This window comes from Lagopus muta, chromosome 1 (assembly GCF_023343835.1).
Source record: "Lagopus muta isolate bLagMut1 chromosome 1, bLagMut1 primary, whole genome shotgun sequence".
In the NCBI taxonomy this organism is placed as follows: domain Eukaryota; kingdom Metazoa; phylum Chordata; class Aves; order Galliformes; family Phasianidae; genus Lagopus; species Lagopus muta.
The window spans coordinates 111,177,449-111,203,864 of NC_064433.1; the positions used below are offsets into that span (position 1 = coordinate 111,177,449).

Below are 26,416 nucleotides of genomic sequence, written 5' to 3' on the forward strand. Positions count from 1 at the left end.
ATGTCGTCTTCTGTTGCCTGTAGAACTGCATCAGGTGTTTTAGCACTGTCTGTCTTTCCTCTCTCTGTTTTCATACAAAATCTTACTTCAACAAATAAAGGAAGTTGCTAATAATAAAAAATATAATTACTAAGCTGGACAGCGTTTGACAGCAAATTTATCAAATCTTCCACATCATGCTGCAGTACTTTGTTCTGTCATTACCAATGCTGAGTACACCTCTAAACTTAAGAAGAATTTAACTTACATGAATTTAACTTACATGATGAATTAAAAGGTAATCTGATGAAGAGCTTCTCTGTTCTTTGGTTAGTGTATTGCCATCTAAGCCTTGCCGTCTCCCCTCATCTCCCTCCTTTCCTGGACAGGTAGAGGCTGATAGAAGGTATGTAGAGGCCCAACAGCACATACATAATGACTTGGGGAAGCCTTAATGAAGAGCAGATTCAGATTGATCCCTGCAAAGATGCCTGAAACATGTTTGAAAACTTCAAAGGGGTTCACATCTTGCCCTGAAAAGCCACAAAAGACTGTTTACAGAAAGCAGAGACTGTTTACAGAAAGAATATACAGAATCAGTTAAGATTTACAAGCTATTACCATAGAAATAGGGATATAAGGAGAGGACTTCACCAGTTCAAGCATATGCTAGTCCTTGTCTGAAGCAGCTTGTGATGCTTTTCTGTTTTTCTTTGGTGGAGTCTTCTTTTTTCTTTTCTGCAATAGTTTAGAGACACAATCAAGTAAGTAGTCACTGGTGTCTGTGGGAACTGAAGAAGTACAAGCGTAGTTTTGTCCCTATTTCCTCTGTTATGCTCAGATCAGACACGGAGAAGAATGATCTCGTGAACTTCACATGGCTTTTATCTCCATCCCCATGCTGAGTGCATCCCTGGGGCATCGCTCTAAGAGCTGCTTGCAGCTCAGGCCCACAGCAGATACTTCTTGTGCTGGGGTCTTGGCCTAGGAACTGGTGACCTGAGTGCTACACAAGGCTGCCACTGAGAGGGAAGGAAGGGGGAATGAAAGTAAGGGCAAACAGTGGAAAGGACAAAAGTACTCGTTAGTTTTAGATTTGTAGGCTCCTGACACATCTGTTGGCTGGCCCGAAAAAAGCTATGCTCAACTGTTGCAATTGCTGCTGCTGCTGGCTAGTACCCAGACCAGAGCCTGGTGAAACATCCAGTCCTTCACTTCCAGCCTCAGGCCCATACCTCAGCTAAATGTCCGCACTGCACCAGTGAGTCTCTCAGTCTGCCACGTGCCTCTCGTGGCTGTGGAGGATTTGCCCTGGTCACACTGTGTGTATGGGATGGGTCAGATCTTTCCTGGCATTTTAAGGAGGTGCCTTGCCAGTGTTCTCCCCTCTGGTGCAGACAGGTGTGAACACCTGACAAGCTTTGACCTTTGAAGGTGGTGGTTGTGCAACATAATGCAGCTGCCAGAAGTGTTCATGTTAAGCAGCTATGGCCTCAACTATCTGAGGAATGCCCAGTGCTGCTAGCACTCCTTATTAAGGGAGAGCTCTATTTTTAAATAGTTAATACTGAGAGGCAGCACTACCTATATGCTGCAGGTTTAGCATTTTCAGAACCCTGTCCGTTTCAAAACAAAAGGAAGATGGAAGTTCTCGGAACATGGAAAAGTTCAGGCTCAGGTTCTATTTTTCATACCCCTGCAATCCTTGCTAGTTTGGATTTTAAAAACCTTAATCACTTTTAGCTTTCTGCATTCAGATCTCTCCATCAGCCCCAGTGGACACCACCTTAGATTACCTCCCACTCTCACTGCCCAAGTCTACACACTGTTTTGCCTTCTCAGATGCTGTTTTCCATGCTCCAATTAGATTAAGGGCTTGCCTGCACAGGAAAAATGCACGACTATTCATTTGCAGTTTGTCTTAAAGGAATTATGTTAAGCCTGGGCAAAAGGCCATGTGGATAACCTGGTATTCCTTTGCAGGAATATAAATGGCTTATTTCAAGTTAGATCAGGTCGATCAGGAAGAACTTGCAAAGCTACACCAGAACAAAGAGAGTCCAGTACTTTCTACTGTGGATTGTGCTCTCCCAATGGGAAGAAATGGAATATCAGGGTCTTCACCTCAGCAGAAGACAGAATGCATGGAACAGAGGTTAAATACTTAAAAACACAGCCTTTTACAAAATCGATAAATAAGATTATAGTCTTGCCCAATATGAAAAAAAATCATACGTATCCACTTATTGCCCCTCTTTGATCGCTCTGTGAATGCCTGGCCTGTACTGGGTTATGAACAACTTGCAGTTTTACAAGTCATCTTTCTCCTGTTGGCAGGGTCAAAGTAACAGGAGATGAAGGAAGATGAAACGAGGCAGACTTCAGCAGGGGAAAAAAAACAAAACAAAACAAAACAAAAAACCAAGAGGCACATGAGTAAATCTTGGATGCTGTGCATTCTCATTTTGAACTGGTTTGAACTGGTAAGCTAGCAATTATCTAAATCCAAATAGGCACCCAGTCAAGACGGCTCCTATATTAAGCAGCATTAATATTATACTTTGAAGAAGGCACTAGTGCTTCTTCATATGGTTTCTGTGAACTTCTTTCTCTTCCAATTACCCTTTCTAAATGCCTCGAGGGCCCACGAGCCAAACACAGTGCTGGTCTTCAAGAGGAAGGGCGAAGGCTCCCTTCCCCACGTGTGTCCTTCGGCCACTGAGGGGTTTCCAACAGCCGGGAGGGAGTGAAAGCGGTACAGAGATTTATAACGATAACTGGAAAGATTCGTGTTGGTGTGAGGAGTGAAGAGGCCTACGAGTGGAAGCCCCAGTGGGAGCGCCCAGCAGAAAGGGCTCTGAATGCCTGTGTTAATGACACCTGATTAGCAGGTCATCGAGCCCCCGGGCATCTGCCCGCTGCTTCACAAAGAAGGATTTGGAGACAAAGAAGAGTGATTAGTCCCGATGGCTCCCCGAGCCGTGGCTGCATGGAGATACTGTCAGCTCTAAAAAGACACAAAAGGATGTGCAAATCTTGTACACGGCAACCAAGCCTAAGAATTCACCCAGGAGTCATGAGGATTTTGATAAATGGCGTCCCTTCTCCTTCGCAGCAGATCTGGACATAATCTTAATGGTGGTGGGGTTTGAGTGGCTTGAGTGCACCGGCTTGTGGCTGGACTTCTTGGGCACCGCACACTTAGCGTGAGTTTTGTTTCAGTTCTTACTTTTGCCTCTTCAAGTTTCCTCGCATCCCTGATATTTTCTACAAGTGTTGCAACAGTATTTCCTATAGAAAGAGCATTAAAAAAGAGCGCTCAGCTGCATAATTCAGTCTTCTCTCTTGTGATTGCTGCGGAGGGAAAAGTCATAATTCTTTTTATGTTAGGAGAAAACTTTTTCTAACTGTCGTCTTTTTTTTTTCTTCCCAGATGAGTTCTTCAAAGACCTCCCTCCCTCCCTTTTGCTCGCTTTGGCCAGCTGTGCAGCTGATGTAGCTGGTGTTCTGGTCCACTCCGTTGCAAGAGGTTATAACGCTTAGGCTTCAGTTTGCAATCACACCCGTTGCAGCTAACACATCATGTAAGTTAGAGGGGAGGTGAGACACCCAGTCCATCACGCTGCCTTAAGATTAGGAACGTCCCTTTACTCCGCATGGATGCTCTCAAACTGGATCTCCAGAACAACTGCATTCCTAAGCTGGGGGAGGGCTCCCAACCCCAGCAGGAACTGCTCTCTCCTAAGAGGCAGGGAAGCAGGAGATGCTGTCTCTTCTTAGATCGACTTCCTGGCCATACAGCCCTTTGTGTAAGAGATGGTATGGTGCTTCTGTTCAGCTCAAAGGAGTGGCTGCACGGTTTCTTGTTGTGTGGCACTTCTCTTTATGCTAACATAATTTTCCTTGTACTATAAGCTCATTGTTTTTTAGACTACTCATAGTAAACGGGAAGAGTTGCTTATTTCCTTCCTCTTTGCAGCTTTGTTTTGTATATTTGTGTAATGGCATCTTCTCAGACTTTTCAAGACTAAATTATTCTTCATAGACCTTTATAGTCCACATCTTCTGAACTTCCAACAGAGCAGTAGCTGTACACTTCCCTGGAAATAGTGTTTATGAATTGACCTGACTAACAGGCATGGATACAGAGACTTTTGTCTTCACAGGTTAGATGCCACAGTGGTAGGTGTAGTGAGAACTCCATACCTAACTTCTGATCTGGAACATCTCTAGAGGCACAAATATTATGTGGTGTTGAAGTTTATCTAAGTGTTTGGGATTTCCTCTAAAGTCGTTAGCCTCTAGGCTGTTTCAGACTATTATGATTTGTCTGTGCCAGATGTGGTAGTGTTTTTGTGATACAGACAAAACATCCCAGTAGCAACAGTGGTAACCAACTCATTTTGCACAAATTACCAACTCTCTGGAGGCAGAACATTCGTTCAGGCAAGGCTCATTTTATCAGCTGTAGATGGCTATAGATAAAGGCCCTCTAGCCTAGCTAGAGCCCAGGACAAGGTTACAGCCATTGGAAAGAAAAATCACACTCTGATGAATCATCTCATCCTAAGGTAGATACCTAAACCAGATCAGATAAGACATACCTTAGTCAAGTGTCAACGGTGCAGCAGATGACAAGATAGACATCTAAAATTAGATGAGCTGAAAGTCACATGTTGAGTTCATTAAATTGATGATGCATAGGTCAGAAGCACCACTTCCTGTTAGGAATCCTCAGAGCACACCTTTTGCCTTTTTGAATTTACGGACACCTTGGAACAATAAGATACAATGGCTTCTGAGAGATGTATCAAGGTCTGATGGCCAAGACTTTCACTAATTTTGAAAATGAAAAGCAATGTCTTCATTTTTAACTATGTATTTTAATACTTACAAAACTTAACAATAAACATTTTTCAGAACAGGAGTAGTTGCTTTTCCACTTTTGCTCATGCCAGCATGTGGAATTGAAAAAGCAAACACTTGGATTAGGAAACACCATGGCTAAAATAATGACATTCTGCAGAGAGGAATTTTGGGGTTGTATTCATTTGATACAGTTGAACTCTAAAGATTTATCTTGGAGAGTCTTTGGAAAATGTGCACTTGAAAATATTATTTTTACTACCATTGAATTGTCTCCATTTTCTTCCTCTCATTTTTATTCCTTAGTTAATAGTTTACAGTTAAGAAAAAAACCTTCTTGTGATACCAAAGCACATCTCCTGTCCCACTGCTGTGCAAATGCACATATAACCACTTGTTTGTTTGTACTTTTACAGGTGTTGGTTGGTTCTGTGCAGATACGGAATGTGGTTAAAGTTTTATAATGGAAAATCTGACAGGCAGTTAACTAATCCATGAGTCATATTTCGTAAGTGCCTAAAGGTCTCTGATGTTCGACCTTCATTTGATACCCTTGCCATCACGGAGTTATACATAACCCATCTGAAGAACATTCTTTATATAGATGGCTGCATGCTGCCCTTTTATACCTGCAAGAATGAGCATTGCACTTACTGAAACAGGGAAGTCTACTGCCTGCCTTTCCACCCCTCTCTCTCTGTGGCTGTTTGCGGAACTGCAGAGGTACATTCAGGAAACTGACTTAAATGACAGCAGTGGAAGACTTCCTGCTTAGTTTAAGTCCTCTGTAGGGCCTAGCTGAAAGGTAAGGAGAGGGGTGGGGAGCTGTTTTTGGGTTCTATTTGTCTTTATTTTGAAGGATTTAATCATCAGTACAGCTCTAATAATGTACGTAGCATTGGTGCTACCAATACTAACAGAATTCTGGTGTTTTTACCTGTCTGTAGCTCAGTTGGGCTTAAGGCAGGCCAGGCAGATACGGAATGAGAGAACCTTTTGTCAGATGATCCCAAATGGGAAACGCACCTTTACTGACGACAGTGGAGGTTTACCAGCCTTAGCAGTGTCAAGGTGTTTATAGAAAGTCTTATGATGTGTAGAGGGCCCTTCTGGAGAACCTACTACTTTATTCCTCAGCCAAAGGATAGAAAAGCACTGTTTGCTTTTTTGAGTACCATAAAGTTGTTGTGGTTCAGAGCTTCTCAAGTTGCCCAGTATGACAGTAAAGAATATTGGCATCGCTGTTATTTTCGAAGCTAAAATAAGGCAGACACATGACTTCAGCAAGCGCATGTGAAGTTTGCACATCATAAGTCATTGCAATAAAGAAACCAAAACAAAATCCTAGTGTGTTGTTAAAGCTGGAATATGTTTTCCATTAAAAAAAAAAAAATCCTTTAGATTTGATTTAGCTTCTTTTTCCACACCTATGGAACTGTAGAGTATCTCAGGAATATTAGCACACTGCCTTTGCAAGACAGAAAGTTCCAATCTTCATGAATGGACTCAAGTATAAAGTATAACAGAAGGTTGTCTTATTTTTTCGAACACTCCAGCAACAGCAGCTTTTACTGCACTGCCAAATACTAGGCAACAATTAGAACAGCTGAGAAGACAAACCAGAAAAAAAGAAAGCGGAGGAAAAGAGCGGTGTCCCAAGCTTTTACTTTGGCTGCCATTTTAAGAAGCGCGCCCTTTGGCAAATAACCATTTTGTAATTGTGTTTTAAGATCACAGCAGACGTTAGGGATGATGTATGGGCAGCATGTGAGCTCCTTGCTGTGTGCTGAGAACTGCCCAGTGAGGGTCTGGCACAGTGGGAGGGAAAAGATATACACAGCCTGCCTGTAGGCACCAGCGTGGAGGTTAGTCATCTGCTGAGTCAATGGGAGACACCAGCACCTCCAAAGGGTGCTTCTGCCTACTTGTCATCTAAAGTTAGACAGCTGACGTTGGTTGCTAAAAAGGAGCTGAGATGAGGGAAAGGGTTTCACAGCAGATGTATCTGCCTGTATGTGTGTTAGCAATTCTACCTCTTCACGCATCTCTATGCATTTGCATAGAGAATGATTCCTGGCTGCTATTTTCAAGAAGTGAATTCCCACTTACCAGAACATGATAATAGCTCGTGTTCCTTATTTACAGAGGTCTAGCTGTACAAGTATTGACTTGTCAGTCACAAATTCTTGCAACAATCAGGAAGAGTTAGGGATTTTCCAACCTTGCAAATAGCTTTCCAAGAAAGTCATCAGAAACAGTTGGATAAACACACAGTGCAACTTGTAAAACTCCAGGCAAACTGACAACACAGTCAGAATCAGAATCAGTCTGAGCTTTTTTTCTGATGTGATGCTGGTCATGTAACTAGTGTTGAGATAAATCTGGTTGCATGGGAACTGCTGAATCACGGCCTGAACCTCTGATTGATCACCTGAGGTGAGCGCTGAGTCAGCCACAGAGCCCAGGTGAAGGCAATTCAGCTGTGCGATCAGAAGGGGAGGAGCCTGGCTGCACCTCTCCTAGACCCCATTTAAGGACTGACTGCCACTGAGGAAGGATCCCTGTCTGGAGGTTGCTCCTTCTGGAGTTTCTTGTGAGCCTACAACACTGGTGAGCACTTTTCTTTTATCTCATTATCTTTTCCAATGTGATAATTTTACCAGCCTAACTTCTCTGCATGCCTATTGATCGTACAATGCTATGCAGCATCTATATACTTACTGATCTTACACCTGGTGCAAGCAGCATACCCTAAACTCTAGGAGCCTTCAGTTTGGAGGACTTTTTGTCCTGTTTGTAGTGTCTGAAAGTGTGCTGAAAGATTTGTGTTGGTATCATCTGGGGTTCCTGCAGAAAGAAGGGCCCGGCTACATGAATCCTATCAGCAGAGTAGGCCTTTTTGAAACAAATGCGACATAATAAAATGCACTACAACTCTTGTCTGGTGGCCTGAGGCACTGCTTTCCCCATTTGGCCTGCAGTATCCACTGGAGTCAGTGTAATGATCTCCAGCAGTTTATCCTGGCTTTGGATCATGGTATTCATAGCAAACGTTTGTTTCTGAGTGCCAAGAAGATAGAGGAGCTGTGCTGTACAACTGTTCCACAACACATTGCACTCTTATTTTGGCTGGCTCTTTTGTATTTAAAAAAAAAATGTTTTTCTTTATAAAAAGTCATTTTCTTACTTCAGTCTCAAGAGAATTTTCTATTCTGTCCATCCTTCTTCTTTTTATTACAGCATTTGCTATAATTAAGTGTTAAATTGTAGGAACATCATTACGTGGTTCTCTCTTTCTCTTAACTATTCCTGGCACTGAGAATTAAAAGAAAATATACATTCTTAGTTCTGTGTGTAGCTCCACTGGCTTATTTTCATGTTTTGATACTGCTCTTCAAGCTCTCAGCTTGCCCTTATTCTCCTTGATTCCTGATTCACTGAGCTTGCGTAGAGACTGATGCTGCAGCAGGGTGAAGTAAAGCACTGAAAAATCAGTAAAGAACTGTGACAAAAGAATAGGCATTGCCCCAGGGACTAATATACTAAAACATCTTGAAAAACTTCTGAAAAACAGACCAGTGTCCTTTTAAGAACAGTTTATGCTGAAAGGTCCTATGACCAAGTTGCTTGGCTAAGCATTGCTTGGCTAAGCACAAGTGTTTGTGATTTTTTTGAAATATCAAACATTTATACAGACAAAAATCACAGAATGGCCAGGGTTGGAAGGGACCTCAAGGATCATGAATCTCCAACCCCCCGCCACATGCAGGGCCACCAACCTCCCCAGTATCTCACAGTCATTATGTACAATTTCTGTGATCTCTTGTCCAGATTCATAATGACCATTTGCTCCGCCGGCAGAACTTAAAATGTTGTGGTTTTGTCTTTAATGCTATAATTGAAAACAGGATGATTTTTGTGGGACTAGAATAATCTGTAATTCTTTTGAGAGCTCAATCTTTTAAGCAGCCTTATCTAAGATACAATCTTTACTGACCTAAGCATGCAGACACATTTTTTTACACTTACTGACGTCTTCACTGAGGAATTACACACTTTTAGGGTAATTTCAACCTGATATCTTAAGATACTTAATCTCTCACTAGCTCTTCACACTTTGTGGATGAATGGATGTTCCTTATTGTACAACAAAAAGACCAGTCTGGCATTCCTTATATTTTCAACAGGGTGTACTATGCATTACAGCAGTACTCAGTGAGGAGTAATTATAGGGGACAGTAGGAAGTTAGCTCTTCAAATGGACATTTCTTTACATTGGAATACTTACCTATTTTGATGTCTAATGTTTAATTAGCACTATTCATCTACAAATTTCTGCCGTGCAGAAACTTTTAAGTCGCTCTTAAAAGTTTTGTTCTGAAAATGGTGCATGTAAGGTATTTGAATCTTGAACCTGGTTTGTCTAGTAGTGCTAATGACCTGGGGCAGACAGTGTTTAGATGGTAGCAAGCACCATGGCGGCACTTAGTAAATAATGAAATAAATCATGGACTTTGTTTCTGTTTAAACAGTGTGCTTACTCTCTTTGTATACCAGTCTTCTGGATCCTGCTCAACAGCCTCATTTGGATGAAACTGGATACTGTGCCAATTTTATTCCAGCTCCATTAATGTATGGCAACAATACAGACAATGCATTGGCTGACAAAGAACTCCCACTCTGGATTAATGTGGCGAGGTTTTTGCAGTGGGGTGGCCTGCAAGAAGCCCAGCAGCTGCCCCATGTCAGATAACAGCCCTTGTAGGAACAGCTCAGGCCTGAGCTGCAGCCCATGGAGAGCGATGTGTAGAGGGGCAGGAGGGCAGAGGGAGCTGCTGCCTGTGGGGAGCTGTGTGGAGCAGTGCCTGAAGCGTGGACTACATGGTACAGAGCTTGGTACGGTGTTGGAACAGTGCTGGGAGTGCTGCAGCGTGTGGAAAGCCCATGTGGGATCAGACCAGAAAGGATGACATCTCGTGGGTGGGATCCACAAAGAGCAGGAGTAGGGAGTGACCATGGAGGAGCAGAAGAAATGAAGCTTTATGGATTGACCATAGCCCCCTTTCCTTGTTCCCCTGCGCTCATTGAGGGAAGGAAGTAGAAGTTGAGCCTGAAAAAAAGGTGAGAGATGTTTTCAGTCTGTTTTTATTTCTTGGTGCCCTATTAATAATAGGCCATAAATATAATTAATCTTCCCCAAGTAGCCTATTGTGCTTGTGACAGTAATCACTGAATGTTGTCCCTGTCTTTCCCTCAATCCATGAGCTCTTCCATTGTATTTTCTCTTTCTGAAGAGAAGTGAGAGAGCAGCTTGATGGGCACCTAGTGACTTGCCAATGTTATCCTACCACAAAACAATAAAATCCCAAGTCCTTGAGCCTACACTAACAGTATAGAATCATAGAATCACAAGATTGGAAAGGACCTACAAGATCATCCATTCCAACCTTCCTCCCATCACCACTGCTACCACAAGCCACTGAACCATGTCTTGTAGCTTCTCATCCAGAACATTGCCGGGGACAGAGACTCTATACCTCCCTGGGCAGGCCATTCCAGTGTGTGGCCTCTCTCTGAGAGAAAAAGTGTTTCCTTATGTCTAATATCCACCAGGACTTCTAGTTTATGTACAAGTAGATGAGTAAGGTAGAAAAGGAAAGTGATGAATGCATTCAAGGCAACAATTACGGCACATAGGAACCATTGTGTCTAACTCACTGCCCTGCTCTGGACTGTGAGATGTATTCCGAAAATGCAGTTACTCTACCAGTGATGGATGGGGTACCCAAGCACATGAGAGCCAATGTGAATTGGTGGTGTGAAGAAAACTCACGCTAATTAACTGTTATAAAGTACAGAGTGGAGAGAAATTGGAAGAGTAAGAGTTAACTGCGCTCTACAGTGTTGGCCTTCAGAGCCACCTGCAGGTGCAGAAGCAGAGGGTGGATGTGCTGTAGAGTGGAGCTGTGGGCTTCCCTTAGAAGAGCTTGAGAGCATTTCAGTAACCCCAGTGTAAGAGATGTCCCAGGGAAATCATACTGCAGCTGACTGCCTAGATTGCATATGTTTTTAATAGAAACATTGAAAATTGTTTCAAGATTGAGGCGCGTACACGTTAAATGTTGAGTATGAGCTGAGGAACACATAGAACTGTACTAAATTGGTTTCTTGTACAGGCTGACAAAACACTCAGGATGCATCCTAGTCCCAAGTGCTCCCATAAAAGCCTGGGTATCCTTGTACTCTCCAACTGCCAAATCAATCTTAAACTTTTAAGCGAGGTTGCTTAACTCTCAGTCTGATTTAATCACTTTTCCATCACGAATTGGCAAAGCTGAGAAATACTTTGTGGCTAGCTTCAGTGTAATTTATATCTGTGATATCTGTACTTTTTAATTTTCAATGTGTAACTGATAAAAAAAAAAATCCCCATATGCATTTATTGTGGAATATAATACTTACAGGAATCAAAAGATTAGTACTATATGTCATCTTTATTGCAGGAGGAATTACGCTGAGGAGCCCTGAGGTGGCCCGGAGAACAGGAAGGGACAACATTCAAAACTCCAGCAACCAGTGAAACAGGAATTAAGATGTTACTCACCGAAGCCTCTACAAAACCAGACTAAAATGCAGTCGAAAGCCTTTGCCAACTCTGGAACTCAAATGAAAGTCTGCTATCTTAGAAGTGATAGCAGCCAGAGGGAATTGGGAAGGGATCAAGGAAGAGTGGGGTGGGAGACAAAATCTCAAAGACCACCAGGATGAGAGGTATTCACCACCTTAGACATCATCACGTGAAGGCAGGATGCCCTGTGGAGCCTCGATTGCCCAACAGAAGTTACTGTGTTGAGCAGAGGGTTTCCTGGTCAGAGTTTGGAGGAGGCCAAGCTAGGCAATCTGAGTCTGAACTGTTTGCTCTGTGATAGCAGCTGTAGCTCTACTGAGTGGTAAATGAGTGAGTAACGGCAAGCTGGCAGAGCTGAGGCTGCAGTAAGAGACGCACATATCTCGATGGTTCAGGCATGCCCTGTGTCAGCCGTGAATTCTGCAGTTTGTGTTAATAAGTGGAGCATGCAAGTTGTCTGCTTGCCATAATGCGGGCGGCAGCCAGGCAGCCTGTGAAAATGGATGTTGTGGGGGCACCAAAATAAGGAGCTGAACATACTATCTCGAAAGAAATCTCTACAGAAAGAAAAAGGGAGATACCATCCTGCATGTCTGGGCTAGTGTGAATTCATCAGGCTTTGTGTTTGAATGGGATCCAGGTATAGTGTACAAGTAACTCCTGTTTGCTCTGCTTGACCTAAATCCAAGTTTTGCTTTGTCAGGTTCTGTCCGACGTGTGTTCTGTTTCCCTACTGCATAGTAGCAGTGCTGGAGGCTGGGTGTTAGCATTGGCAATCTGATGATTCAATCACACAAGTATGAAGGCCATACTGTGGCAATAGGGAGGAAGTGAGGACATGTAACCTTACCATGTGTTTTGTGGTGGTCGAAAGTTTCAGTTCATGCTGAAAGAATTCTTACTTGTGAAGTTTCAAAAGGATTAAATGCAGACTGTCCTTGAATTCTAGACAGCAGTCAGGCACCACAAGCAACCTGCTTCTCTGCCAACAATGTGTTTGGGGATATAATGCCTTGTTCAGTTATTTATAAGTAGTCATTTTCTGGGATCGACACCTACCAGAGCCTAGCCATCCACTTCCACTGCCTCCCGTTCCTTGGCAGCCATTCCTGCAGCAGGAATGCATAGGTGGTGAGAGTCCTCCAGCTGCCCTTCAGCTGTCCTCATCTTCAGTCTCTCCGGTTTGGGGGTCTTGACTGGTAAGAGAAGCATCTGTTTGAGACCCTGCCTTAAACAATCACACTGCCATAAATGAGTAAGTTTCCATTGCTACGAGTCAGGAACTGTAGCAGATAGGAAGACTGCCAGCTCTTGGATACCCACCTCTGGTTGGGCCACAAGAGGAAGTCACCTTGGCACAGAGTCTGTGGAGACACCAAATCCCACTCCTGATCATAGAATCACAAGGTTGGAAACTACCTATAAGATCATCCAGTCCAACCGTCTCCACCACTGCCACCACAGGCACTAAACCACATCACGCAGCATGTTGTCCAGATGCCTCTTGAACACTGCCAGGGGCGGTGACTCCACCACCTCCCTGGGCAGCCCTTCCAGTGCCTGACCACTCTCTGAGAGAAATAGTTCTTCCTTATGTCCAACCTAAAATGTTGATGTTCACAACAGGTTTGAACTAAGCAAAGCACTTTACCCATGGACAGTGCTGAGATGCTGGTCATCTCAGAAGAAGTGAGCTTGGCTGTGAAGGCAGATTGTGATATAATTGGTTATGAGATATGAAGAGAGAAATCAGGCAACTGAAATTGCATTTGGGTCCCAAATGTGGGTTGTGAGATTTTTTCCAGGTGGTGAAGACATTCAGTATGCTACATGTTTCAGAGATTGAGGTTTGAAACCTAACTAAACAAATAATGAAAATATAAAAATAAAATAAAGAAATAGAGTATTGTTGTTGTTTAACCCTGTTGGGCAGCTCAGCACCATGCAGCTGCTTGCTCATTCTCACCAGGCAGGATGGGGGAGAGAATTGGAAAGGTGAGCAAACCAAGGAATTGATTTACGGTTTCCCATTGGCAAGTGGGTGTTCAGCCACATCAGGAAAGCATGGATGTATAGGACATCCCTTTGGCTAATCTGGGTCGGCTGTCCTGGCTACGTCCCCTCCTGACTCCTTGTGCCTCCCCAGCTCCTCACTGCAGGGCAGTGTTAGAAGTGGAGATGTCCTTGGCTATTTGTAGCACGGCTCAGCAACAACTAAAATGTCGGCATGTTATCACTGCTATTAATAGAATCATAGGATAATAAAATGGCCTGGGTTGAAAAGGCCCACAATAATGATCCAGTTTCAACCCCCCTGCTATGTGCAGGGTCACCAACCGCTAGGCCAAGCTGCCCTGAGTCACATCCAGCCTGGCCTTGAATGCCGTCAGGGATGGGGCATCCACAACCTCTCTATTTTCATTGCAAATCCAAACCACAGCATCATACGAGCCTCTACAAAGAAAATTACCTTATCCCAGCCAAAGCATGACAACGCATAGCAGAGAAGGGAGAAAAGCAACACTTTTGGTCTGATTAGGTATAAAACACGCAATGTTCTCAAGAAGCAATGTTTTTGCTCTGTTCCAAGTCAAGAAGTATAGACAGCAAAATCTTAGTATGTGCTCCCCTTTGTGAATTTCACCACATAGATATACAAAGGTAGCCAAGCTCATATATCATGCGTGCAGGTGTCACTACAGTATAGCAGTTAGAATTATTACCACTTCAAGAAGAACAAGGAAATACTCATCAGGCGACCATGGAGAAAGAAGATGGGGGAAGAAGTGGCTGTATCTTGACAATCCCCTATCAAATGTTAGTTCTAAATAAAAGTTCATTCTGTTGTAGATTGTTAGATGCCAAATAACAAGCCAAAAACAAATCTTGAAAGAAAGAAAATAATTGCCCGTGATACCTGGATCAATATCTCAGTACACAGTGCTCCAGGCAGAGAGGGTGCACAACATCTTTAGACGTTTAACCACTTGTATGTGTTTCCATGGGGAGGTTAGGCTTCCAGTGATTAGTATCATTAGTATCATAGTCAGTATTTTTATCTTAGCAAGCCCAAGATGTATTGTGGTTTAGGCCCCAGAAGTTACCAACTCTACTGTGAGGGAACTAAGAGAAAAAATTCAAGTGCATTAGAAAATGTGGAGAGATTTTCCAAGGATCATTTATGAAGCATCCTCTTTGCTTGTTGGTTTCTACTAAGCACGAAATAAGTCAATTTCAGAACAGTGGTGATTTAACTGGGTTAAGTTGACGTGATTATGCTGAATTATCCACGTCATGAAAAATTTCACTGACAGGGAGGAAATGGCCACACAGATCCCAGCAAGGTCTGCCGAAAGATATGTAAGCTTGCTTCTCTCCTGGCAAAAGAGCTTAGTCCTACACAGGATTCGTCTGGATGCCTCAGACTCGCTGTCAATTTTAGGATGAGAGTGAATAGCCTTAAGTTGCTCCAGGGGAGGTTCAGGTTGGACAGTAGGAAAAATTTCTTCTTGAAGGGAGCAGTGAGGCAGGGGCACAGGCTGCCCAGGGAAGTTGTGAAGTCACCGTCCTTGGAGGTGCTCATGAACCGTGTGGATGTGGCACTGAGGAACATGGGCAGTGGGCCCATGTGTGATGGGTGGTAGTTGGACTGGGTGATCTTAGATGTCTTTTCCAACTGTAATGATTCCCTGATTCTATGAATTATCTTCTTGGAAATCAGTCATCCCATCATTGCTCCCACTTGCATGGCTCACTCTGCATCCACATTTGCTGGATTTTGGAAGCTTCCCTGAAGACACTGAGGCAAGCAAGCTTCCCTAACGAAGTCTTCAGTGATTCACCCAATCAGAGTACCTGACTTACATGGGCAACTTCTGTGTGATTTCTGCAATGGTTGGATGCACTGGAGTAGCTCTGGAGTAGCACTTGGAGTGGATACATGCCCACGCCACCTGCTCCCAAGCACAGCCCCAATTTAAGGCCACCATCCACTTTGTAATCCTACCACATAGAATTTGAAAGCATTTAGGAACTGTGGCAATCGCTAAGAAAGAAGTTGCATTTTACTGTGGGGACCAGGGCTTCCTTCTGGCCAGCAGCCAGGAGCTGGCTTCATCTCCGAGTGCTCCCTGTGCATTCTGCTCTGCTGCCCCACTCCATGGAGGTGGTACAGCAGATACCGTGCCACAGACCTCTCTGTGTACCCTTTGCCTCTCCTCAGTGCTATCAGAGTACTGCCCCGGGGGGCCTGGACTGAGACATGTGCTTGTGTGTGTGCGAGCACGTGCGTGTGCCTGTGCCTGTGCACACACAGCTGTGTTTGTTTTCTGCTGTATATAGGAGAAAACAAGATTATTTATGTTCTAATAACTGTGTGTTCCCTGTGTGAACTATTTTCTGCTCTGATTTATTGTTCTCTCTCGGCCTGCCCTCAAGCATTGTTCTTATATTTGGAGCCGGTCACACTTTTTTCCATCTGCAAATGGAAATCTTAAATGGCGTATTAAATAACAATTAAAAAACAAAACAAAATGAAAAAACAAAACCAAACCAACAAAGAAGATTTGGAGGAAGGAGGAGTTTCATTCCTCTGTTTTCCCATTATTTTTTTCCTCTCATCTTTCCTTTTACGCTTTCTCCCACCTACCCTTTTGCCCATTTTTTCTCTGAAAGGAAGGAGCTTTTCTCCCTTATGCTTCTCAGGAGTTTTGACTCAATCTCAGACAAGTTTTCATGCGGTCTGGGTAAAAATTCTTTTAAAGTCTTGTCTTTAAATCTTTCTCCTTTACTCAGTGTTTTAAATTCTCCTCACTAGCTCAGAGTCTCATTCTTTTTTGAGGCGTGAAATCCCCCCAGCTCTATTGCCTACACAGCAAAAGGAACACGAACAAGGCAAGAGACTGTAAAGAAAAAAACAAGGGAGAATAACAAAAATTTGGCTAAGAAAAATGAATCATCCAGCATCATGCCACAAGAAAACAAAATCCAGAATGTATGTATTTCTTCCTTTCTGATGGGCCGTATCTATCAAGCAGGATAAAATCTCATGCTATTGTATTTGTTCTCTAAACTTGAGGCACAAACTGCTTTGTATGTAGCCTCCAGGGATGTTGTCACCACACAAGTGCTGTCATTAAAGTGTTGGTAGGAGGTCCATTAGGAAATGCCAGGGCTGGAGGGTCTTTTTAGGAAAAGCAACTAATGCACAAGTCTGGAAGAACAGCTGGGTGCTCGTAAATTAGGAGTCTTTAGGAGGTCTACCACACATCACTGTAAAACTGCAAGCTTGCTAGAGTTTTTTGAGTTCATTGCTCTAGATATGCTCCATGTCCTCCAGCTTTTCTATCTGCTTCATGCTAAGCCTTTCTGTGACTGTAAGCCTCTGTCAGTTAACTCCCCAGTGTCTCAGTGCTTCTCTGTCTCTCCTTTCAGTTCTCTTGGTTTCTTGGTACTGTTTTGATCCCATACCTCAGCTGCTCAAGAGGAAAGAAAAGTAGCTTAGAGGATTCCTCCCCTCTTCCATCAGCTGCCCCTCATTAAGAAAAAATGCGTATCCAGATGTGAAACTAGAACCAAGGCTCCTGGAGTTCAAGGAGCATTTGGACACCACTCTCAGATACAGGCTTTGGAATTTGGGTGGTGCTGTGTGGAGCCAGGAATTGGACTCAGTGATCATTATGGGACCCTTCCAACTTGGGATATTCGGTGGTTCTGTGATTCTATGAAAAAAATAACTATAAATTATTAACTCTGCAATACCTTCAGCGTTAAGACTAAAAGAAAGACTAAAACTGAAATAATGTGAAAGTCTTGTTCTGCCCACTGTTCCAGAACAGTGAATACCGAGGTTTTCTGATCCTGAAAAATCAGGTGCTTTTGGGTAGAGGCCTCTAGAGGTCACCAGCACATAATTAATAAGGCAGAGCTAAGCACAGATACGGAGTGTAAATTGCTTTGTTTCGATGGAGACTTTAGACCTCTCTGTGTCCCCTCTCACAAAGAATCCAGACATCATTAAATAGCAAATAACATCAGGTGCCAGAAAAACCATAACCTCCTGGACAAACTTCACTGTATAGAAGTCAGGTCCCTTTGGTGTAGGAAAGCAGTCACCACATCGGCATCTCCTGTCAGACTCTCAGCTGCACACTTCTGCAAACAAAACCTGCCCTGGAGTCTGGGCTCTCTCGTGCCCCAAATCTGTAAGCCCAGTAAATACTGTGTCACCAAACCATGAAGTATGCCAGTTCTTTCCCTAGCACTGGTGCAGGAAAGCAGTGACTCAGAACAGAGCACAGGCTGCACGTGCACATTAAATAATTGGTAAAGACTTTTCTACTTTTCTTTTTACCTTGTGAGTTATTATCTGAAGAGGCAGAAATCCCCGTAAAGAGTAAAGTTGCCTTCCAGATCACTTATTTCTACAGAGAAGGTTTAGAGAGAAGCTACAATTTAATTATGATTAAAAGGTTGCCATGAGGCCAGAGGCCTCATCTACTTCACGTGAGAGCAGAAGGAAAAGCTCAAGTAATTTTCCTGAGCCCTCTCCACGGTTTAGGAATGAAGCAGGCTGCAGAGGAGAGAGCTGGGACAGCTGAGGAGAATATTTATTACAAGACAGCAAACAGAACCCAGTCCTTTCTGGAGAAGCTCCTCTGGAAAGAGCAAAGGTATTTATTTTGGGGCAGCCACTGGAAGGGAGGCCTGTGGTGTTTCTTGCACAGGCTTTTTTTTCTCCTCTGAAAAGCCAGAAGAGTTGAACACAGCCAAGTAACCTGTGCCTTGTGGGGTCACTACAGGCAGTGTAGGGGCACAGAGCTCCTTTGCTGTCAGATACGGGGTACTGCTAACCCAGGGCAGGGAAATTTTTCTGAATATGCAGCAGGAAGCAAGAAGTTGCCCCTTCAACAGACTGTGCAGCCACTTCCATCTTCCTCCACGGTCCTGCCTTGGCTCAGTGGCAGCAGGTGCTTTGCACCCCTTGCATCCTGCTCTGGGAGTAGTGCAGTAATAGGATCGCCCTGAGCATGCTTGCTGAGATTAGCACACGTTATTTTTGCAGGCTGGAACTGTGATGCTGCAGCCTGTTTGGAGTCTATGTGTCGGTTCCTAATCCCAGGCAAAGCCCTACAGAGGGCAGCAAGGCCACAAACAGAGGAATGTACCCACCTGAAAGAGATCAGGGTTATTTTCATTGGGGCACATCAATCTCAGAGAGGAAACGTTTATAAGAGTCTTACAGCCATCCCTTATGTTCCTGCTTTTCACTTGAGAAAGATGCACAAATTAATTAGGGGCTTCTCTTCTTCTCAGTTCTCTTTTCAAAGCGGGGTCCCACAGAACATTTGCTTCTCCTTCCTCCTCTCCAAACAGCAGTCTCATCAGAATTTCTCCCTGGCTGCCATCTGTAACAAACAGAACACCACACCTTTTGCTATTTACAGTACAATTAACCTTTAGCAAATTAACCTGTGACCATCATGAAAGGATTAAGGCAACACACCTTTCACTTGTTCCCTCCGTGCAAGTGCTGCACTGCATTTGCAGGATCAGGGCTGTATTTTTTTGTCGTCTATACTGGCAAACTGGCCAGCAACGGGGAGATACACATTGAGAGGCTCTGAGAGACACGATCCAATGGAAGCAGCCCTGGCCTTCCTCAATGTGTTTGTGTTTCCCCTCTGCTGAGTGGTAATGAATGGTAGCAAGAATGTGGGGCCATGCCCTGGCCACCTCAGCTTCATCTTGTAGCTTATACAGCCAAAGAAGGAAGTGGCTGCCAAAATATCAGGCTTTGATGCACAGCAGCAGTGGTCAGGACACACAGCCTATCTTGCCTAGCACTGTCAGATCAGACCCAGATTTCTGTGTGTGCATCCAGGAGGAATAATGCATGCGCAAGGAGGCCAAAGCTTCTGGAAAGCCTTAGACTTCTGGCCCTTGCGTAGCCAAGTGGATCTGTGCAGATGTAGTGGACATGCCCGGGTTATCTGGACAGCTTCCCTCTTGCTGCCTGGCCTCTGGGAGCAATCAGGCAAATGAGCAAGTTCCTCAAATTCCAACACAGAGCTCTGATAGAAAAAGAAGCCTTCTCCAGGGGAATCCTGCCTCTGCTCCTTTTCCCACACAGCTGTAACTCCTGGCAGAGAGGCAGGGCAAGTAGTAAAGACAGTAATGTCTTCAGCCAATGCAGCTGCAACTGCCAGAGTTAATGTCCAATGTTCGAAAACCTCAGGACTCAAAGCTACAGCAGGGAATGACCACAGAACAGAGGCACTCAGACTGGCAGGTAAAGTTTTGTTCACATGATCAGCAGCTTTGTGTCTTATACTATCCTTCCAACATAGGATTGTTCCACTTTACCTCTGCCACCTCCTCCTCATGCAGCAAAGTCACCCAGGGAATAGGATTTTGGGAAACAGCTTCTCTTCAAACCACAGCACCTCCACCTCCTCTGTGTCCTAAAACTTCAGCAGAACAGTAATTGTTGGTAGGCACTTCTGTTTCTTTAGCACCAAGATTCAGATGGTATCACAGAGCAACACTCTTCGGACAAACCCTGCACAATTCCTTTGCTTGCAATTTGATGTAAACTACTTCTTTACGCTTCTTCAGATGAGTGAGCATTTGAAGTTATTACAAGTTAAACAACATATTTAACCTTATTGTGAGTTCAGCCCAAGTGTGGCTGGGTCAGGGAACACAATTCTGTCATTCCTTGATGATAAAGTGTTTACCTAAGATGTCTTTTACATCATGAGAATGGTTTGGACTAGAGAGGGATGGCAACTGTGGGCATGCAGCATGCTCTGACCAGGCAGAAACACAGCCTGAGGTGCTGCAGCGAAACAAATGAGTAGCAACAGTTTATCACTGCTGAAAGGAAAGGCTCAAACAGCATCTTTTGAGGCAGTGAGCTCCCAGCTCTTCACACTGTCATGGTACAGACATTTGTATCCATGTTCAGAATAGCCAAATAGCTGGTGGGGAGGAACAAGGGACTGGTCTGCTTTCAGACTCACCCTCCATGTTACAGCACTGTCTGAGCAGCGAGGTGTCCGACCAAGCCCATGATATAATTGAAGGTTGCAATTTCCTGGTGATAGCACTGCAAGACTACACTATGAATTACATAATAATGAAATGAAGTATAGTTGATACTGGACAATAAAAAGAATGAGTGTAGTAAATAATTACACAACCGTGTATCTTCTTGTGTAATTGATGACCAAATCCTTACTTAATTTGCTGCACAGAACATGAAAGAGGAGTGACCAAGGTAACCTGCTGTTGATAATATGGGTATTATTTGGAAATTCAGGTTGTTCTTTAGGGCTCTGATTCTTGACCAGTTCAGTAGCAAAAAGCTACTGAACAACGCATCTAAAGCCAACAGGAGCCATAAATCAAAGTCTCAAGTTGTGCACACCGTATGAGTCAGTACGTTTGTGGCAGTATGTCAAGTTGTGATACGTCATACAGGGCTTCAGGGAGCAAGCACATCATCTGCTTGCAGGGGTGACCACCCCTGCAAGAGCATCCATAGCCACTGCAGCTAAGTCATAGACGTAGAACCACACAATCATAGACCCCTAAGATCATCCAGTCCAACCAGCGGCCCATCACACCGTGCCCGCTGCCCACGTCCCTCAGTGCCACATCCACGTGGTTCCTGAACACCTCCAGGATGGTGACTGTACCAACTCCGTGGGCAGCCCGTGCCACTGCCTCACCGCTCTTCCTGAGAAGAAATGTTCCCTAACAGCCACCCTGCTCCCACAGGAACAGTGGCTCGGAGCCCTCAGCATTCACGTTCTGCCCGTTATGAGGGATGGCCATCCTGGTGGGAAGGCTTAGCTGCTACATTGGTGCTTGGAGTCAGTTCAAAGCCAGGGGAGCAATCGCTTACTTAAGCCTACAGCAGTGAGCTTTTTATTCATTCACAAAGAGCCAACCAGTAGCAAAACACACTCCTAAGCTCCGCTATCACACAGCGGAGCGTACAGCCACGCAGCCACCGCCCCGCCCCGCCGGCGCCGCTGCCCGCATAACCTCACAGCCGGAAGGGGGAGGGGGAGGCATGCGCGTGAGCAGCTCCGCGCGCTCGGTTGCCAGGAAGTGACGTCACACCAGCGCGACCAGCAGCTGCCCTCTGCGCGCCGGAAGGGCCTTGGCGCCGCGGTGACGTCTGCGTTTCCTTCTTTCCCAGCGAGGCCGCAGCGCAGGTAGGTGCTGTTCCGCCGCGTTCCCCTATCCGCCGCCATCCGCGCTTTGGCCGCGGCGGAGCCGCCGCTTCTGCCTGTCCATGCTCTTCCCCGCCTATCATCTCTCTATTCCGGGGAGGGACGGGGGGAAGGACGGCTTCGCTGTCGCCGGCGGTAACGGCCAGTGTGGCCCCGCTGTCTCTTCCCGCAGAGCGCCATGGGCCGCGTCATCCGGGGCCAGAGGAAGGGTGCGGGCTCCGTCTTCCGCGCCCACGTGAAGCACAGGAAGGGCCCGGCCAAGCTCCGCGCCGTCGACTTCGCCGAGAGGCACGGCTACATCAAGGGCATCGTGAAGGTAAGAGGGGAAGGGGGTTCTGCGGGCTTCCGCAGTGAGCAGTGGGACCCAAAACCTGCGATCCCGAAACCTCACCTGTCTGAAGGGACTGAAGTGCTGTCGGTTGCTCTTAGAACTTACTCCTGTAGGCTGCTGACGTCTTCTGGAATCGATTCTGTCACTTAGGAGCTGTCTGTAATGCAAGAAACGGGAGTGAGGGGAGTTGTGCTGATAGTAGAATGCACTTTAAAGAAAGAATCTTCGTATGTACAGCCCAGTGGGACAAGGTGGTGCCTTTTGTTGGGGCTGTGATGATACTTAAAGGTCGAGTGTTGCACGTACTGGTCAGTTGTCAGTGATGGAGGCTCTGATCAGCAGCATGGTGCCCATGCCCAGTTGAGCGCCCCAAAAATGCAACCACCTCCTCACCCCTTCAGAGCAAGGTCATCTTCAGAGCACAGAAGGAGATGCTTTGACATTTAAACAATTGAGTTTGACAAGAAAAAATTGGAAGTTTAGAAACACTTACAAACTTGAGTTACTGTTCTGTGATAGAGGTAGGTGAGGTGGTGTTCTTACACATGAATTTATTTTCAATTTACTTCTGGAAGAATCAATATCCCCCTAAAAAGGGGGGCTCCAAGTGAAAATTACTTTAATCATCTTCAGTTTTTGTAATCCTTGGATTTTTGCTGAACCTGTGACAAATTCTGTATCCTGTTCCAAAGCACGTTTTTGTTCCCACAGGATATAATTCATGATCCTGGCCGAGGTGCTCCCCTTGCCAAGATAGCATTCCGTGACCCATACAGGTTTAAGAAAAGGACTGAGCTGTTCATTGCTGCTGAGGGTATCCATACCGGTCAGTTTGTTTACTGTGGCAAGAAAGGTGAGTGAAGACTAAACTTGGGTTGCCTGACAGGTTTCAGGAGGTTTAAAGCAGCTGTTGTCTGAATACACAGTATGGGATGCTGAGGTGCTGCTGGGAGCCTTTACAAAGGCTGTAGCTTTACTTACTGTAAGCAGGCATTGTTTCCTTCTGGGAGATGGAAGTTTCCTCATGCAGCCTGTTTCAGCAGGCCTGACTGCAGTGCTGTCAATTGTTTGGATTGTTTTAACTACACAGGCAGCTCTTGCCTGCCTTTATGCCACAGTAGATGTTGAAACCTGGGTTGCAACTCAAATAAGCACCCCTACCTATTGGTATGCATATGCATGTATGCAGTGCCCTTCTGTGCACAGGGAGCCTTGTTAAATAGAGTTGTGGCTGGAGTAATACTGGGAGCCTGACTGAAGCAGCTGGTGCTCTGTGATTGCTCTTTGCAGCTCAGCTGAACATTGGCAATGTCCTGCCTGTTGGCACCATGCCGGAAGGCACCATCGTGTGCTGCCTGGAGGAGAAACCTGGTGATCGTGGAAAGCTGGCCCGTGCTTCTGGCAACTATGCTACCGTTATCTCTCACAACCCTGAAACAAAGAAAACCAGAGTGAAGCTGCCCTCTGGCTCCAAGAAAGTGATTTCTTCTGCAAACAGAGCTGTTGTCGGTAAGCAGGGATAACTAGGAGCTTGTCTTTAGCTGAGCTGATATGCTGCTCAGCAAGTTGTCAAAACAGGCCCTGTTTCCAACACTAGCTAGAGAGCAGTGTGATTTAGAGGTGTATTTGTCTAGATGCAGATACTTAGATATGGTCTTTAGACAGATGTCTAACTTGTGTGGTATACCTGCTTTACTTTTGGCAATGGAACTTGTTGGATTTGGGGATGCTTTGAGCTAGTGGGAGAGCAGAAAATAAGTGCTGTTTGCCCTCAAGTGATTAAAGAATTGCTGAGCTTGTAAAATCTGCAGATGGTGAAAAGTTAGGGGAAAAAAAAAAACAATTAACTGATGGTTTAGTGCTGAAGCTGCTATGGATGTCATCAGTTAAAATGAAATTGAAAGCCTAACAATGAACAGCAGTACCATTATCGACATCAAAGTTCAGCCTATGGTCTCTTCACCTGACAGAGCTCTTAGTGTGCAGTTGGCTGGATAACTTGATCCTGTGTGTGGTGGCTGGAAAACACTGGTTCAGACAGACAGTTTGGATTATTTGAGGGTGGTCTCTGTGAGCTTGTTCTTAAGATTGAATATTTGTTAGGAGTTGGTTTTGTTTTCAGGCATTTTCTCCCGCATCTTGCCTGTTGTACCTGCACATCACTGTTGCTGTGGTATATTTCAGGAATCGTTGCTGGTGGAGGTCGTATCGACAAGCCCATCCTAAAGGCTGGCCGTGCCTACCATAAATACAAGGCGAAGAGAAACTGCTGGCCGCGTGTCCGTGGTGTGGCCATGAATGTGAGTCTTCATTTTGCTTTTTTATGGCTTAAAAAGGATTTGCTTGGCATGGTGGGGGCATGGCATATCACAGGGCAGGCTGCCAGATGTCTTTTTAATTAGGGTAGCTGTATGTGCTTGGTAGTTACCGTGCTGTGTCACAAATGAAGCAGTTGAAGTTCTTGTTCCCTCAAATCAATTTATTGCTGGTAAATGATAGCTTTGTTGCATGGATTACTTGACTTTACTTCCTTTTCCACAGCCTGTAGAACATCCCTTTGGTGGTGGTAACCATCAGCACATCGGCAAGCCTTCAACCATCAGGAGAGATGCTCCTGCTGGGCGCAAAGTTGGTCTCATTGCTGCTCGTCGTACGGGCAGACTGCGTGGAACAAAGACTGTGCAGGAAAAGGAGAACTGAAGACCCAGTATGGAGCTTAAAGAATAAATTTTTAAAACTTGTGTGGTGTTCAAGTTATCTGTTGTTAAAGTGCTGCTGAAAACGGGGCTGAAGTTCAGAGGAAGGTTTGAATGGACATGAGGTAGTTTTCTCCACACCACCCTAACCCCTAAAAAAGCAGGCCAGGGATTCTTTCAGCCATTGCTTTCACTCTGTAAGCAGAGTTAGAGCCTGGAATGATAGTCTGTGTAGGTGCTCTCCTGTCCGTATGTTCAAGGGGATTGTCATATTGACACTAGCCTGGGTACGTGGCTGTATGCCTGACAAAGCCTTTCTAACCAATCAAGAAATCCTTTAAGCACTCAGTTCAATCCGTCCATCTTGCCAAAATCATTAAAAGGCACTGATTTTTCCGAGTTCAGTGGACTCCAACATTGTTTTCTGTCTCATAAGAAAAGCTGTTGTCTTACGAAAGGGCAGCTTTGATTTTTTTATTGTGGGGGAGAGGTTCAGGGGCAAGAAATGAGGTAGATAGAAGTTGTTACTGCAAAATAGTTGAATCTCAAGGCTTTACTCATTTGGCCTTTGGAAAAGTAAAGCTGTCAACGTACCTGAGACTGAGGTTCTCAAACAAATTTTCAGTCCTGTTTTGCTACCTTGGCATTGTGTCCAGGCTGGTACGGACTTGCTTGCAGACTTTTACACTTTTTCTCTCTGCTGTCAGTAACAGCTCTTCTATAGCTGGACCTGGTCCCAAAATAGGTGCCAGTTCCTCTAAGCCAAGTGCTCCTGGAACAAGGTGATGATGATCCTTTGAAAGATACAACAGTGAGACAGAATCAAAAAAACATTTCATCAAGAATCTTTCCCTTTGAGTGTAGAGCATTTCACGTACAGCAGTCAGAGTTATTCCACTGGTCCTGAAATAAGAGAGCCAGACCTCAAGGAATGAAAAGTGAGGAGTATTTTTGATTTCCACCAACAAATGCTGTCTCCCAGACAATCATAAGAAAAGAGAACAGTTTTCAGTGTTCTGAAGACTAACATGGCAAGATACAAGTTAAGAATTAAGCTTCAGAATCTTCAAGTACGTTGAAAGCTTGCTTGCATGAGAGATTCTGATAAGGCTGTTGGTTTAAAGAACTGGTGGCACTATTTACATTAAATACACCCAAACGCGCCTCAGAATCCATGGTTTCCAGCCACGTTTGGATTTGTTGCCCCCATGTTTTCTGGGGAAGGTTGGTTTCTCCCTTTTTGGCTACTGTCAGATGTTCACAGCCAACAGGTGGAAAAAAGGGGCAATAAAATAAGGTACAAGAAAACTGCACACATAAATACTGTTGCTGAAGGCAGCTACAACTATGTTTAATGTTGACGCACAGGATGCAATGCTAAATTTCACTTTAAATTCACATGTTTGAGGAGTCTGTAGACTCAATTCCATTCTCTTAATGAACTGAGGAACAATTGCCCTTACTGCATGCAGTGAGGTTGGACTTAGGTCTCCAAATTGTAGCAAACTTCCTTAATACAGAGGCCTCAGCATGTACACAACACGTTCTAACTTGTGCTTTGGCAGGACGCCTGGAAACAAAAGCCAGGGCTGTGAAACATGCCCGGGTATTGATTTCACATTACCCCATGATGGTGTCAAACAGGAGTTCACGCTGGGTGAGCAAGGCACCA

At 44.7% G+C, this 26,416-nt stretch overlaps 1 protein-coding gene and 1 long non-coding RNA gene across 3 annotated transcripts; both read left to right on the plus strand.

Annotated features, from left to right (window-relative positions):
- The first annotated feature begins 5,475 nt into the window (after window positions 1-5,475).
- Window positions 5,476-20,167, plus strand: LOC125690010 (uncharacterized). Of its 2 annotated transcripts, XR_007375475.1 has the most exons (4): window positions 5,476-5,650; window positions 7,282-7,455; window positions 9,378-9,966; window positions 11,349-20,167. It is a non-coding gene; the product is annotated as an uncharacterized LOC125690010 (long non-coding RNA). The 2 variants fall into 2 exon arrangements; XR_007375474.1 differs by having other exon boundaries at window positions 5,476-7,455.
- Window positions 20,168-21,575: 1,408 nt separating this feature from the next.
- Window positions 21,576-24,789, plus strand: RPL8 (ribosomal protein L8). Its single transcript, XM_048937889.1, has 6 exons — window positions 21,576-21,699; window positions 21,890-22,033; window positions 22,760-22,901; window positions 23,339-23,557; window positions 24,233-24,348; window positions 24,590-24,789. Exons 2-6 carry the CDS (start codon window positions 21,896-21,898, stop codon window positions 24,746-24,748), a joined length of 774 nt encoding a protein of 257 aa, XP_048793846.1. The 5' UTR covers window positions 21,576-21,699; window positions 21,890-21,895; the 3' UTR covers window positions 24,749-24,789.
- The last annotated feature ends 1,627 nt before the right edge of the window (window positions 24,790-26,416 follow it).

Coding starts and splice junctions, on each gene's coding strand:
- RPL8 (XM_048937889.1), top strand. CDS start 21,896: ATGGGCCGCGTCATCCGGGGCCAGAGGAAGGGTGCGGGCTCCGTCTTC. Junction 22,034..22,759: donor ACATCAAGGGCATCGTGAAG/GTAAGAGGGGAA, acceptor TTGTTCCCACAG/GATATAATTCATGATCCTGG. Junction 24,349..24,589: donor TCCGTGGTGTGGCCATGAAT/GTGAGTCTTCAT, acceptor CCTTTTCCACAG/CCTGTAGAACATCCCTTTGG.